General features: G+C 38.8%; 1 protein-coding gene across 4 annotated transcripts in view; it reads right to left on the bottom strand.

The window, feature by feature from the left end:
* LOC125466202 (anion exchange protein 2-like) overlaps positions 1–15,288 on the bottom strand; it is an 84,244-nt gene that overhangs the window by 29,998 nt on the left and 38,958 nt on the right. For all 4 annotated transcript variants that reach the window (XM_048560417.2, XM_048560416.2, XM_048560419.2 and 1 more), the window contains 6 exons: positions 13,378–13,567; positions 13,117–13,252; positions 8,798–8,882; positions 4,483–4,561; positions 3,416–3,600; positions 1,247–1,454 (listed from right to left, as the gene is read on the bottom strand). In XM_048560417.2, the coding sequence (XP_048416374.1) occupies positions 1,247–1,454; positions 3,416–3,600; positions 4,483–4,561; positions 8,798–8,882; positions 13,117–13,252; positions 13,378–13,567 (883 nt within the window). The remainder of the gene's footprint in view (positions 1–1,246; positions 1,455–3,415; positions 3,601–4,482; positions 4,562–8,797; positions 8,883–13,116; positions 13,253–13,377; positions 13,568–15,288) is intronic.

Genomic DNA, 15,288 nt, shown 5'->3' on the forward strand with positions numbered 1-15,288 from the left:
CCAAAATATATGTATATCCAAAATGTAACTGCTGTCTACAGAATACATTTTGCACATGGTCACAGTAAAATCTACCATCTAATAGAATTCCTAAAGTGTGGAAGCAAATCATTTGGGTCATTGAGTCCATGCTGAATTTCCAAAGACAATCCTACCCAGACCCACCTGCCTACCCTCCCCATGTAACTCTGCATTTCCCATCGTAAATCTACCTAACCTACACATTGTTGGGCTGTGGGAGGAAATTGGAGCACCCAAATGAAACCCATGCAGACATGAGGAGAATGTGCAAACTCCCCACAGACAAATATCCAAAGATGGAATTGAACCTGGGCTCCTGGCACTGTGAGGCTGCAGTACTAACCACTGAGTCACCACGCGACCCTAGTCTGATCTTAAACTATTCCTTCAGGAATCATAATTCTTTCCAACCAATCACTTTGTTGATATCTGACTCTCTCACTGTTTAGCAACATTAAACCAAATCTACAGAATTCAAGAGGAGGGTAATATTGATGCCCAGAATTTGAGCATAGGTTTTCCTTTCAGGAGGAATTCTTAATAGCAAGACATTTTACATTCAGTCATTTTTAGCTTATATGAGGATATTACATGAGATAGGTTTTGATTCAGAGATCTTGGAAGATTCAGATACTGCATGATAGTGTCCCCTATTACTGGGCATAAGGACTGTTCTTGCAAGAGAGAAGATTAAGGCAAGATACAATACAGACGAAAATTATCATTGAGTAAAGAGGAAATTACTTTTACTATCAAAAGTGTCACAATCCAGAAGCCAGGAAGTTATGCAGTTGGCTAATGTACCAAAGGGGAGATGAGGAGGATTATCTTTCTGTGCAGTTTTTCGTTCTGTTTGGAATGCACTGCCTGATAAGGTGGTAAAGCAAATTTAAGAGTATCACCCAAATGGAGATTAAGAACAAACCGGAAAAGTGACATGAAAATAAGGTTGAAGGAAAAGAGCAAGGGATTGGGACCAATTGGATAACTTTTTCAAAGGATTGATCTAGTCACAATAGCTAGATGTCTTCCTTTGTGCTATAAGAGTCTATGATTTCTATGGAATTTTCAGGACATGTAGATGTGGGGATGGGGAACTTAATTAGGGTTCTGTTCCTTATATTTGTACAATATGCAGGATATATTTCATTGCAGAAACCAAAACTTCTTTTAGAATACAATTCCCATTAGCTTGATATACAAATATAAAGATACTTTGTCTTACCAGAATGATCATCTCCTTCAGCCGACGTGTCTTCTAGCTGGCTCTGTCTCTTCTTCAGCATTTCATGCTGAAAGGGTATGACAGATCTTAGTAGCTCCTCACCTTGAACTTCTGTTGGGGGAATGACAATACTGCAGTCCAGGAACTCACTGATACCATTCAGCAAATCATTGCTATCGTTTGCTTCATACGCCACTTTGTGGAATGTCTGGAGGAACATGAGAGTTAATCTAAAATGTCCTTAAATCTCAACGCAATGATTTCCACTATCCATTACAAAGCTGTGTCTTTGCACTCTTTTAAGAGAACAGCTGATAGTTCCTATATGGCTTTTGAACTGCAGTTCTAAAAGCATAGTATGATCTGGACTGTATAACAAAATGGTTTACAATGAGCTGTAAGCAAAAAATTGAAGAATTTTCACTATTTGTCTCCTTCAAGAAGCTGCAGATAATTTAACTGGGACACTACTATATTGTTGTGCATCTTCAGTATTCAATGATTTTTCTTTCAATCATGTTTGACAATTGCTTGCAGGGATTGACATGAAGGTTGCGCTGGCATTGGCCATCAATAGTTACAGGAAAGCCTTTCCCCTCTCCTTCTCACTGTTTTTCTAATGATGGCGATTGCAATACATTAGTTTTCCACTTGATCCCTGCTGGCACGTTGAGACATTTACCACTTTCTGTCAGTATGTGATACTGAGTAAGTACCAATCCATTCTTTGTCTTGGGCTTGTCTAGTGATTGGTGGGAAAAGACACACTCTATTTAGTATGTATAGAAGAGGCAGTGTTCTCAGATAAGAAGCATGATAGTCAGTCAGGCATAATTAATAAGACCTTAGGGAGCTGGTACAGCTACACCTGCTCCCTCCAAAAGCTGCAGCAGAACTTCCACAGACAGTGTGTGACATCTGTAAGATGAATAGAACAAGTGTAACATGAGCATTAACTCCTCAGAACTGCTATCATATGGAACAGCTAACTGTCAATACAAGACCAAAGAAATGCTGTTTAGGTTTGACTTACAACTGCAACAATTATGCATAAAATTAATGTGACACAGTATGCAGTTTGACTACATCATACTCAAAGTTGCATCTGAGTGACGTTGGTTAGATTATTTCTGCCAACAGGGAGGAGTTTTCTGTCAGCCAACCAAACATCTGTTAATTGTTGTCAATGGTTGAATCCCAGTCTGTCTTGAATCACTAAACATCGGGGCAATGTTCAAGGTTTAGTTGTAGATACGTAGGTACAGAGACTTCTAAATGATTATTTTAAAGACTGAAAATTCCATTGATATAAAATACAGACCTAACAGCCAAAGTTATTCCAGGATACCGTGGTATGACTATACTAGACTTTTTCATAAAAATCTGCGAGCTTTGTTACCTTATTTACATCTACCTTAGCATCCAAAGATGAGATGGCATCCTGACTGTTCAGGTCCTGTAATGTTACAATACATGCAAAGCTATTTAATACCTAAGCCTGTAAGGCAGTTAAAACTTTCAATGAATAGCATCATTTTTCAGTCTGCCTGAGTTGACCTAAGTTAAGAAGCAATGTTCATTTTTGCAATGTTTTCTTTCATCCATGATATGGAGGTGATGGTGTTGGATTGGGGAGGACAAGGTCAGAAGTCACATGGAGACATCACCTGGCAAAGGAGTAGTGCTGTGAACGCTTATGATTTTAAATAAACCTGTTGGACTATAACCTGGTGTCGTGTGACTTCTGACCTTCTTTCATCCAGCTAAACATAATATTTCGTTCTTAAAAACTTATTCGTGCAGCAAATTCCCTTTTGTTTTTATGTGTTTTCACGGATGTTTTCTCCCTTTGGGGAGTGGTGTGTAAGTAGTATGAGAAGGTTTCCAGGAAAGTTATCAGTCTGTTGAACCTGGTGATGAATACTCCTCCCAAGACCAACAAATTCTGCTGTGATTATTGAACACATGGCCTCCGAACCAGATGTAAAGATGCTACCACTCCATTGTAACATTGGAAGAGACTCACTCTTTTAAACAGAAACTAGACAATGGCCCATCATTGGGCTCCAGTCTTGGTAAGAAACATTTGATCTGTTTCCATGGAGCTCAGAACAATAAGGTGGAAATTGTATGTGTTGAAAGTCTCAAAGGCTTGGAAAGTAATCATACCCGATCTGACATTAATGTTGAAACTGAACGTCCAACTTCATGGTAGTTCATCCTGGAAGTGCTGGGTCCCAGGAGCACAAAAATAAATCGGATAGGGGTAGAAATTTCTAGAATTGACTCCAGATGAACAGCTGTTTTCAGTCGCACAAAGGCCATAGCTGGAGACTTCAGAGAGTCAATGCAGCCTGTGAAAGGGAAAACCTTAAGTTTGCATTAAGGCTATTTTTGATATCTCATCCATATACACTTAAATTCATACTAAGGTAAATGTTGGTGACAGTCTAGAATTAAGCTTCAACAGTGGGCACCTCATCATTCATCTGTTCTGCTGGGCAATCAGAACTTAACAAAACAAAACTTCAATGGTATATCATTTTGTTGCAAATATTTCAACAACATTTGCATTTTTAAACACTTTCATTTTATATCAAATGCAGCAATTAGTTTGCACCACCAACACACCACAAATAACAATAAAATAAATGACAAGTTAGTTCGTTTTGGTGGCTTTGGCTCAGTTTAAATATTGACAAGACTCTTACAGAAATCTGTGGTTTCATTTGAACAGCACAAACAAGTTCAAGTTTGAGTCTAAAGAGTTGCTTCTCTCACATTGTAGCACTTATTCAGTGTTTCACTTGTGTATAATATGCCTATAATATGAACTACAGTTATGGAAATGGCTGGCAGAAGGAGACCCAAGGGGTGTCTCAAAATAGGAAAAAATAGTGGCAAAAATCGTTACGGCCTAAATCATATTTGGTGGAAATTGGACAAAAAAAACGCATGGTGATGTAATCCCAGCTTCATTCCATTTGCACAACATGAAACTTGCACACTGCCCAATCAGATTATTTTCATGTGGTGCTGCTATTTTACAAGTTTATTAAAGTGTTTCTAATTTTGATCAGTATGCATTCACTCAACTTTTGTCATCCCACCTACTTCTATCTTTCTCACTCCCAGAAGGATAGGAGACTGCAGTCTGCATGAAAGTTTTGTGAGTTAATTCAAACAATTACCTCTGTTGCAACAATATTAAAACAGAAGGCCAACACCACACTCACCAACAAGAACAAGAGTGGCTTCTGCGTTTTCTGTGATTTTATCTGATACTTCTGAATGAATCTTCTTTTCACGATGTTCCTGCGTCACAATGACAAAGTATTAAAGTTTACTTAGTGACAAACTTTTTTCTTCTAATTTCTTGGAGCTCAAGAAAAAGCACTGATGAATACACATTTTTGCAATCACAGAAAGGTCTGTTAAATTATTAGGGTTGGAACTCTACCTGTTGGCATTCAATCAGGGTTTGGGTCAGGTTACACACAGAAGGCATTGTTTACAATATATACTAATGATTGGATGATGAAAGTGAATGTATTATCACTACGTTTGCAGGTAACATAAAACTGGGCAGGTGGGCAAGTGGTGAAGATGACACAAATAGACTGCAGAGGGATATTGACAGTTCAGTAAAAGTTTGGCAGATCGAACATAATATTGGACAGTGTGAAGTCATGCACTTTGGTAGGATGAACAGAGGAGGTGAATATTACATCAATGGGGAAAAACTGCACACAGCTGCAGCGCAGAGGGAATTGGGAAACATAGCGTTATAAAGTCATAGAGATGTACAGCGCAGAAACAGACCCTTCAGTCCAACTTGTCCACGCTGACTAATATTCTAAATTAATCTAGTTTGCCAGAATTTGACACATATCCCTCTAAACCCTTTCTATTCATGTACTCATCCCGATGCCTTTGAAATGTTGTCATTGTACTAGCCTCCACCACTTCCTCTGACAGCTCATTCCATTTATACACCATCCTCTGCATGTAAAAGGTTTCCCCTTAGGTCCGTTTTTATTTTTCTCCCCATCGCCTTAGACCTGTGCACTCTAGTTTTGGACTTCCCTACCATGAGGAAAAGACCTTGACTATTCACCTTATCCATGCCCCTCATGGTTTCATAAACTTCTATAAGCTCACCCATCAGTTTCTGATGCTGCAAGGAAAATAACCTCAGCCTAATCCTTGCATATGAATCACAAAAAATTAGCATCCAAGATCAGCAGGCAATAGGGAAGGCAAACAAAATGCTATCCTTTATTTCGAAGGGAATGGGGTATAAAAGTAAGGAGGTCTTGCTAAAACTGTACAAGACACTATTCAAAATACTGCTGGAATGCTGTGGACAGTTTTGGTCTCCTTACTTTAAAAAAAGACACTTTGGCACTGGAGGCAGTCTAGAGAAGGTTCACTTGGTTGACCCAGAGTATAGAGGGATTTTCTTTTGAGGAGAGGTTGAGTAGTTTGGGCCTGCACTCATTGGAGTTTAGAAGAATGAGAGGCAACCTTATTGAAACAAATAAGAATCTTTGGGAGCGTGACAGAGTAGATGTGGTGCTGTTGTTTTCCCTGGTGGGTGAGTCGAGAATGAAATGGCATAATCTCAGAACAAGGCGTCGACCATTTAAGACAGAGGTGAGAAGAATTTCCTCTCTTAGAGGACAATGAATCTGTGGAATTATTTGTCATAGAGGGCTGTTATAGATGTGTCATTAAGTACATTCATTCATGAGTTAGACAACTTTTTAAATCAGTAACAGAATCAAGAGTTATTGGAAGAAGCGGAAAAGTGAAATTGAGGACTATCAGATCAGCCATGATCTCATTGAATGGTGAAGCAGACTTGAAGGGCCAAATCTACTTCTGTTCCTATGTCTTATTTTATTTTATTGTAGTTTCCAAAAAACGCTAACGGATTTACCTAATTTCGTCCATCTATCACAGCACTTCATTTTGTTTGAAGCCTAATTGCTATAACTACGGCCTATGATTGTCATTAGTCTGGACATTTTAATCGGCATTTTAATACACCCACCCTCATTTGTCAAATTGCAATCAAGTCTGGAAAGCTAAATAGGATTAGCATGTAGCAGAATACATTCCTTCAGACCATGTCTGAGATCCAAGATAATGGGAACTGCAGATGCTGGAGAATCTGAGATAACAAAGTATGGAGCTGGAAGGCCCGAAATGTCAGCTTTGTGCTCCTCAGATGCTGCTTGGCCCGCTGTGTTTGTCTAGCTCCACAGTTTGTTATCTGAGATCCAAGGTAGTTTTTGAAAAAAATGGGAGGAAATGGCAGAGTTTTGGCTGTATGAATGTATTGAAGAACGTTAGAGCGTGTGCCAGCCTTTTTGTGGTTAATTTTCTTTATTAAAGCACAAACAATTTATTTAAATTGTTGATGAACAGCAAATCCAATGCGTAGTGTTGAGAAGACTTCAAGATTGCGAGTGTAATAAAGAAATGTTGCAACTATGTCAATCCTCCATACTAGGATAACTTTGTAAGGACTATACATTTTAATTTTTTTAAAAACTGTGGTCTAAAATAAACATTGTTTTAAAAAATGGTGTTTGAAAGAATTGCTGCAGCTCTGAAAGCAAGGAAATAACTGTAAATGGTAAATAACTTTTTCAACACTAAAGAATTGAAGTTCAGATTGCAGAGAATCAGGAGCCAAGTATATGTACAGATGCAGCTCTTGTTGGAAAAAAGCACTTGATTGGATCAAGGGCTAATGGCAGTTTTCAAAGACAGAGACCCTTTGCTTGCTGACATCTGTATGGTTAGATCACAGGTGGCTAAGCAGCTTGGAGCTGGAAACAAGTTACAAAGATGCAGAGCAGGGGGGTGGGAAGAGAGAGTCAGAGATGGAAGAGAGAGAGAGAGAGAGAGAGAGAGAGAGAGAGAGAGAGAGAGAGGAAAGGCAGCCCATAAGCTTTCTGTTCTCTGCAGTCAAAAACTCAGTTTAAACTTGAGCAAACTTTTTTGATTGTAATAAGGACAACCAGGTGGCCCTCATAGAATATGAATCCCATGGTTGGGGCTGTTAATCTGGTCCAATCAAGGAGCTCTGACTGACTGACAAGAACAGTGTCAGATATTCTGTTCACTCTGTGAGCTGGTTCTGAGGGAGCTGGATCAATTTCAATGACTCTCCATGTATAAAGGGTAACTTAGTGTTGGGGATACTGGCCTCTGTTTCACAAACCAGTTACTCTTCCAGTAGCACTGTGAGTTTTGATTTTTAATATTATAATTCAGAGTCATTTTGCAAGTAAATAAGCCGCACATACTTCTTACAAACGAAGGGAAGCATTTAGAGAAGGCAAGTGAACACCAAGGGCTCTGTTTGTTTGTGTGTGAGGGGGGAGTTATAAAGCAATGAGAGATTTGTTTGATTTGGTATATGTCAATTATTTATATCTAGTCACCTGTAGCTATCGTCCAACCCTTGTAATAGAGAATAATTTTTAGTTAGTATCCAAACCTGTTCTCTATTAACCTTGGTCCAAAAGTCAGGTAAATTGGGGTATATCTTTTAAAAAATTACCATTTGGTCTGACTTTGAAAATAGTGGGGCTCAATTTATAACATGCTATGCCTATAAATAATAATAAGTTAAACATGTAATTCTGTAGTATTCCAGGGCAGGGTAAATGACTTTAGTGAAGCTAGCCTCATTAGTTGAACTTCGAATAAGACTACTGCATGGAGTTAGGAGTTTTTCTTTTCTGATAGCAATGTAAGCCAATTCTCTAATGGGCAAACAATTGCAAGATCACCAGGTTCTGTATTCATAGAATGTGAAGTTTCTTTTGGTTAAACTGCAGATATACAATAGATTTTGAAGTTTCTAAGACTTGAATTTTGTAAAATTGTGATTAAATTTCATGAATGTGGGTAAATGGGCAAGTAGTTGGACGATAGTTACCGGAGTATTTATTCAGAGAATAAGTGTGACATCCTGCTGGCAAACAGACTTCATTCCTGTTTGATGTTCTACAGGATTTGGTTTGCTAATGGACGTCTGTGGTTGTGTTGGATGATGAAAACATAGTTGCTAAGTGAGTTTTAATTTATTTCAAGATTTGCTGACATTTATTCTTAACAATCTGAGAAATTGCAGCCTTGGAAATTGCTCGTGCTCAGTGTCAGAATCGGACAGCCCCACTATAGCATGATCTTGTTGCATATCCGTCAAAATTAAAAATGCATTAATAGCAACTTATTGCATCCTCTAACACAACTCCATTGTGCTTTCCCAATTAGACTTTAATATTGGTCCAGAGTGAAGACAATCTAATCTCATTTTGCAAATAACTCTTACAATGAAATAAATGTTTCGCTTGAGGGTCCTTTTTAGATTGTGAACTGTATTTCTATGTTGAATTAGTTGGGCTATTTATTTGACCATTGATCAATATCTCTGAATGTTCTACTCCATATTTCCTAATAAAATCCTTTGAAATGAACTTTCTGGTAGTGAACGTCACCAATCAAATTCGGAATTGAATGCTGACTTGCCTGTTTCTTCAGGGAATGGAGCTGGATTTCAACATCTTGTTTACTTGAAATAAGCTGGGCTCCATCATCATTAGTCATTTGGTGCCTATGATTATAAAACACATAAATCATTTACTGTATGTTGATTTTCAATGTTAACCACGTTTCAAGAAGAACAGAGAGTACATTATTTTGTGAAGCTGTTTTCCATTGTCTACCATTTATACCTCATGAAATATAGAATGATACGTCAGAAAAGGGCATTCAAACCCACAGTGCCAATATTATCTCTTGAAAGGTCATTGGACTCAAAAGGTTAACTCTGGGTTTCTCTTCCCAGATGCTGCCAGACCTGCTGAGATTCTCCAGCCCTTTCTGTTTTTGTTTCAGATCTTCAGCATCTGCAGTACTTTCTTTTACTTTAATCCTACTTTTCTGCTCTTTCCCCATTGCTTTGTAAATCTCTTCTATTTGAGTATTTGGCCACTTTTTAAACATTACTGTTGAAACTGCTTGTACCATTCTTTCAGATAGTGCATTACAACACTCCACTGTATAAAAGTCATGTTTTATCATGGCACCTCTAGTTATTTTGTCATTCATCTTAACTCTGAATATCGGCTCTTCTTCCATTCGGAAAAAAGGTTTTTTTTTATTCCATCAAAGCTACTCACAATTTGGAATACCTCTATGAAATGTCCACTTAATTTTCTTTGCTGTAATGGGCAACTCCCAGCTTTTCCACAGTCTCCATGTAATTCCAATCTGTCAGCTCAAGTCCCAAGCTAGTCAATCTCTTTTGCACCCGCTCTAAGACCTGGACATCCTCCCGAAAGTGTAGTGGCCAGAACTGAACATAACAGTCCAATTGAAGCTTAACCAACATATTCTAATGGTTTAAAATGATTTTCCTGCTTTCCTCTATTTCTTTATTTGTGTATTTCTTGTTGGTAACACTGTTAACTCTGAGACACAACGTCATGGGTTCCAGCCGGCTCCAAATGTTTGGCTGACAGTCTAATGCAGTACATTAAAATGGGGCCTCCTTTGCTTTCCAAGGTGAATATAAAATATTCCATGCCAATGTTTTGAAGAAGTGTAGGAATCCTGGCCAATTCCTCTAGCTGCGATTACTTCATCAAAGCAAGTTGGGCTAACACAATTTTTAATAAATCTGTGCTGACGTTAAGTTGTCCACCCATATTTTGTCCTCCTTTCAGGGTGGAAGCAATTCAGTTGTCAATAAAAGAGTTTCACTATTCTCTGGTAAGCACCTCAAGTCCTTGCTACACTAATTGTCCCTGCTACTCTCTTTCTCTCATTTGCTGACCTCCCCCGTCTCCCCAGGAAACCACACAATCAACGTGTTGAACAGCTAAACAGAGAAAGCTGCAACACAACACTTGGTAAAAGCTGATTTATGAATGGCAATTCAGAATCACTTATACCTTGAATGGACTATTGCACTCATTATAAATTTAATTATTTGGTGTATTTTTGAGCCATCTTTCTACCTGACAACTTCCTTTTTAGTCTTCTTTTTTAACATTTAGATTATTTTTGGAATGAGATTATGTGATTATATAACTTCAATCCAATGAAGATATTCCCTCTGTCTCTTTGAAGGTTTTATGCTTAGGTTTGCCAAAATGATCAACTTTAAGAAAAGGAAACAACCACAAACTGTGGACTTTTGCTTCATGCAGCCATACCCAGGAGAACAATTAAATCAGCTCAGAAAGAATATCCATCCTCCACACCCCAAACCCCAGAACTTTCAGATCAACAACGAAATGTATAATACATAACAAGTGTATAAATTTATAACTCCTCACCTCAGAACTGTGATAGGTTTTCAATTTCACTTTATTTTACCCAGTACCTTAAGCTATTTGCTTATATGCTCTTAAAATTCAGTATGGATTTTACCATTCTAACTATACTTGTACCTTTTACTGACTAAATTTGCTATAAAACTAATTCTTTAATTTTGATTGCCTCAAGATATCTGACTGACCTGTCCTTCATATTTTGAATGCATATTTAAGTGCATTTTGAGTTGGGTGAAAATACATCTGTTTTAAATTTCAAAACTCTTTCACACCAGCATCAGGGTGAAAACAGAAACGAATAATTAATTCCTCTAGAATATATAAAGTTTCACTTCAATATTTTCTTTTTTGACATCTTTTTGACACACTGTCAGAAACAGGATGAGAGAATTCAGTGGATGGTCAGATCCTTTGTCTTGGGTACAGTTTGGCCAAGATTAGTCAATCATGGCGGGGGTGAGGTGGTGTCGGGACTGCAGATTTTACTGGGGAGAAAGGGAATCATTGTGGGCAGGGGAGGCAGGGTGTTGCAGATGTATATGGGGTGGACAGGGAGGGAATCCACTGTAAGAAACTGCATTTCCAAAAGATGTCCACCAAAATGTTAGAACATCAAGATTATTTTATGAACTGGAGAACAGAGGTTTAACTGTGTTTCCCTCCCTGCCTCCTTTGTACAGAATTAAAGATCTGAAATTTAATTTATTTGTACATTTGTTTTTTTGTGAGATGTAGGCTTTGTTGACTTTTTGGCTATCCCTAATTGCCCTTGAGAAGATGGTATTGAGCTACCTCTTGAAGTGCACATGATACAGGTACACCCAAAGTATTATTAAGAAGTGGTTCTTGGAAATTTGATCCAGCAACGATACAGTTCCAAGTCAGGGTGCTACTTAACTTAGAGAGTGATGCTCCCATACCTCTTATGTTCATGTCCTTCTATATTTTGGGGGACATAGGTTTTGAAGAGGTATTGTTGAAAGATTCTCGATGAGTTGCTGCAGTGCGTCTTGCAGATGGTACACAGCTGACCATGTGTGTAGAGTGCATGTTGAAGATGGCGGAGGGGGTGCCAACCAATTGGGCTGCTCTGTCCTGGATGGCATTAAACATTGCGAGTGTGGTTGGAATTGCACTTATCAAGACAGGGGGAGAGAGCATTTCACTTCATTCCTGACTAGCCCCTTGTAGATGATGGACAAAGTTTAGCAGTTAGTGAGCTAATCACTGCCGAATTTCTAATTTTTTTGCCTCCTGTTGCAGTATTTATCAGTTTCTTCTTCTTGGTAATTCTCAGAAGCTTGGTCTCAGGATGATGATGCTTTTGAATCTCAAAAGGAGATGATTAGATTTTCCCCTGTTGGAGATGCCATTACCTGGTACTTGTGTCACGTGAAGGTTACTAAACCTATCAGTCCATGCCTGAATGCTAGATTAGATTAGATTCCCTACAGTGTGGAAACAGGCCCTTCAGCCCAACAAGTCGACACTGCCCTTTGGAGCATCCCACCCAGACCCATCCCCCTATAACCCACACACCCCTGAACACTACGGGCAAAATCTGTCAACTTTTCTGTCCCACTGTTGTGCTGGGCTCCCTCCATCATTGAGAATGGGGCTATTTGTCAGGCCTCCTCCCCCAGAGAGCTGTTTAATTATCCACCACTATTCATGACTGGGCACAGCTGGACAGCAATGTTTGGATATGACCTGTTGATTGTGAGGTCACTTGGTTCTGTCTATTGCATGCTGCTTCTGCTATCTGGCATTCAAGAAGTCCTATGCTGTAGTTTCACCAGGTAGAACTTCATTTTTATGTATACCTGGTGCTGTTTCAGGCATGCTTGCCTGCTACATGGCAGGATTGTTCCCCTGACTTAATGGTGATTGTACAGTAGGGAATATACCAGGCCATGAGTTCACTTTTTGTGTTTAAATATAATTCTACTGCTGCTGGCAGCCCATTCTGTCTTATTAATGCCTGGATTTGCTGTGAGAAGGATGAAAATAGAATGAACACTAGTCATGGCTGGGGAGGAACCATGTCAGAAATTACCAAAAGGCTAATCAATACATCTGCCATTATCTTATCTGGAAATGTCACTGATAAGGTTTCAGAAGTTTGTGGCTTGCTAGTTCTGTAGGTCTCATTATCCCAATGGCCTGGAGGGGTCAAAGGCGCGAAGAGGAGGAATTATCAGTGTATATTATGAACCTAACAGCAAAAGTTTTTCCTAATGTTTCTAGCAAATAAAATAAATAGAGTTGGAGAAGCTTACTAAAGTCTCTAAACAATAATGAGGAGTCCCATTTTAAGCCATACAATTCCTTAGAATAACATGTCAGTCAGAAATGTTACTCAATAGATTGGAGGGCTTAAAACTAAGCTTTTTACCATTACAATAATTATTTTCTACTTTCACAGTAACATTCCATAATGACCCTATAGGTAGCTGCAGGCAGCTAATCCTGAGTATGAGGAGATGAATGGAAACAGGGTCACTTTACTTGTGTTTTTGGAGCAATATATTCAGCACACTGGTTTTATTTTCTGCCCTTATCTGATCCTTGGCTATCATCTCTTCCACGATATTAACACTAATGCCAGCAAATGTGGTTTCCTCCAGGTCAAGTAGAACAGCACCTATGAGCGAAAACAAAATCAGTTTTTGACTGGCTTTTGCAATCATCTCTTGTAAAAAGAGCAGAAATCTGTCAGATTTGCAATATAGCATTGGACTAGGGGATTATATTGGCAGGTATACCTACCTTTGCTGATGCCCCTTTTGAGTTCCAGGAGACTCCTGAAGGTGAGAGAAGGTACATGTGCTCTACCCCATCGGCCTGAATCCTTGTCCAGATCCTCTTCATACTTTATCCATCGTCCAGTCTCTTGCCAGTATTGATGTCTGTTTTCATCCGTTTTCAGTTCGTTCATTTCAACAAATATCTGAGGTGTCTGAGACACGGCAATACAGATTGGAGTGACACTGAATGGTGAGTTTTATCACTGTTTTCTAAAGATACGTTGTTCTACTTAATGCCCTCAGTCACTTCTGGATATAGGAACACCCATCAGCTTTGGGTTTGTTCTCTAACTCTAACTCTACCCCATTGATGTTATTGTCATTGCTTGGAATAGTATGCAACATGGATGTGTTTTATATTTTCCAATCATTAAGAATGCAGAATTTTGGGCAATTTAAAAGCAGGGACATGAATGATTGGCATCATAAATTGTGCAAGCCTTCACAGGTAATAGTGAGCCGAATACTTTTGAGTGACCATGATTAATCTCAGTGAAAAATATTTTATTCCCTTGCATAGATATACCTTGTAAATTCAGAGACAAGAAGTTCATAATGTTAAGGATTCAGGAACTGTGTTCACTGGGACACAGAGAGATACAAGGGAACCTCTTCAATGGGTTAAACAATTAATTGGAGAAACAGGCAGACGCTGCTTTTTGGAGATAATGCCTGTTGGTAGAAATGGTACAAATAACAAATAATTAAAGAGGCCTTGCTAATTGGAAGATAACAGAATTCCTGCAATGGAAGAACAGGAGAATATCTTCATTGAGAACAATTTAAACATTTATGATTGTCGTGAAAATGAATGATAAATGTTTAACTTTCATCATTTGACTTTAATGCTTGAGTCTTTCATGGACTAAAACATGGTTTTAAAAGGGACTAATGCTTACCTAAAATGGTTGCTGGGATCACCTGACTAGGCTGAGTTAAGATCAAGAAATACTTAGTAAACAAGGATCAGTCTAACTCAAAATTTGTATCTTCATAAAAGATCAATGAAAGTCATATCTGTATCTCTCAAATTACTTCAAATTTTTCTGGAAGTTACACATTGTGATGAAAGACCATGAAACATAGGAATAGAATTAGGCCATTTGTCCTATCATGTCTGCTCTGCCTTTCAATCATGGCTAATATATTTCTCAACCTCATTCTCCTGCCTTCTCCGTGTAATCCTTGATCTCCTTACCATTCAAGAACCTATCTATCGCTGACTTAAATACACTCAATGATTTGGCTTCTGTGGCCTTCTGCAACACTGGGTTCCACAGATTCACCACTCTTTAGCTGAAGAAATTCCACCTTATCTTGATTCTAAAGAGCTTTCCCTTCACTCTGAGGCTATACCTTGGGGTCCTAGACTCTCCTACTAGAGGAAACATCTCAATGCCCACTCTATCCAGGCTTCTCAGTATTCTGTAAGTTTCAATGAAATACCCTCCCCGGTCCTTTCAAATTGCATTGCATACAGACCCAGAGTCCTCAACTGCTCCTAGTATGACAAGCCTCTCATTCCCAGGATCATTCTTGTAAACCTCCTCTGGACCCCCTCCAAAGCCCGCACATCATTTCTTAGATTCAGGGACGTCTATGGAGAATTCAGCTTGGGCAAAAAATGAGTACACTGAGGAATATGAAAACTGATCTCCGACTACAGCTTTTTCTGAGCTAAACTATCAATGAAACCATAACTGTTCACACAGACCTCAAGGATACCTGAAAACTTTGTTACTGCTGTGGAAACAGATCAGCAACTAAACAGCTAGGAGTCAGCTCTCCTTCTTGCTACACAAGGACTTCAAGAACTTTAAACTGCAAATGACTTTACCTGCTTTTTTATTCTAGACATCTCTTCCTCTCCCCT

Source organism: Stegostoma tigrinum, chromosome 31 (genome assembly GCF_030684315.1).
Source record: "Stegostoma tigrinum isolate sSteTig4 chromosome 31, sSteTig4.hap1, whole genome shotgun sequence".
In the NCBI taxonomy this organism is placed as follows: domain Eukaryota; kingdom Metazoa; phylum Chordata; class Chondrichthyes; order Orectolobiformes; family Stegostomatidae; genus Stegostoma; species Stegostoma tigrinum.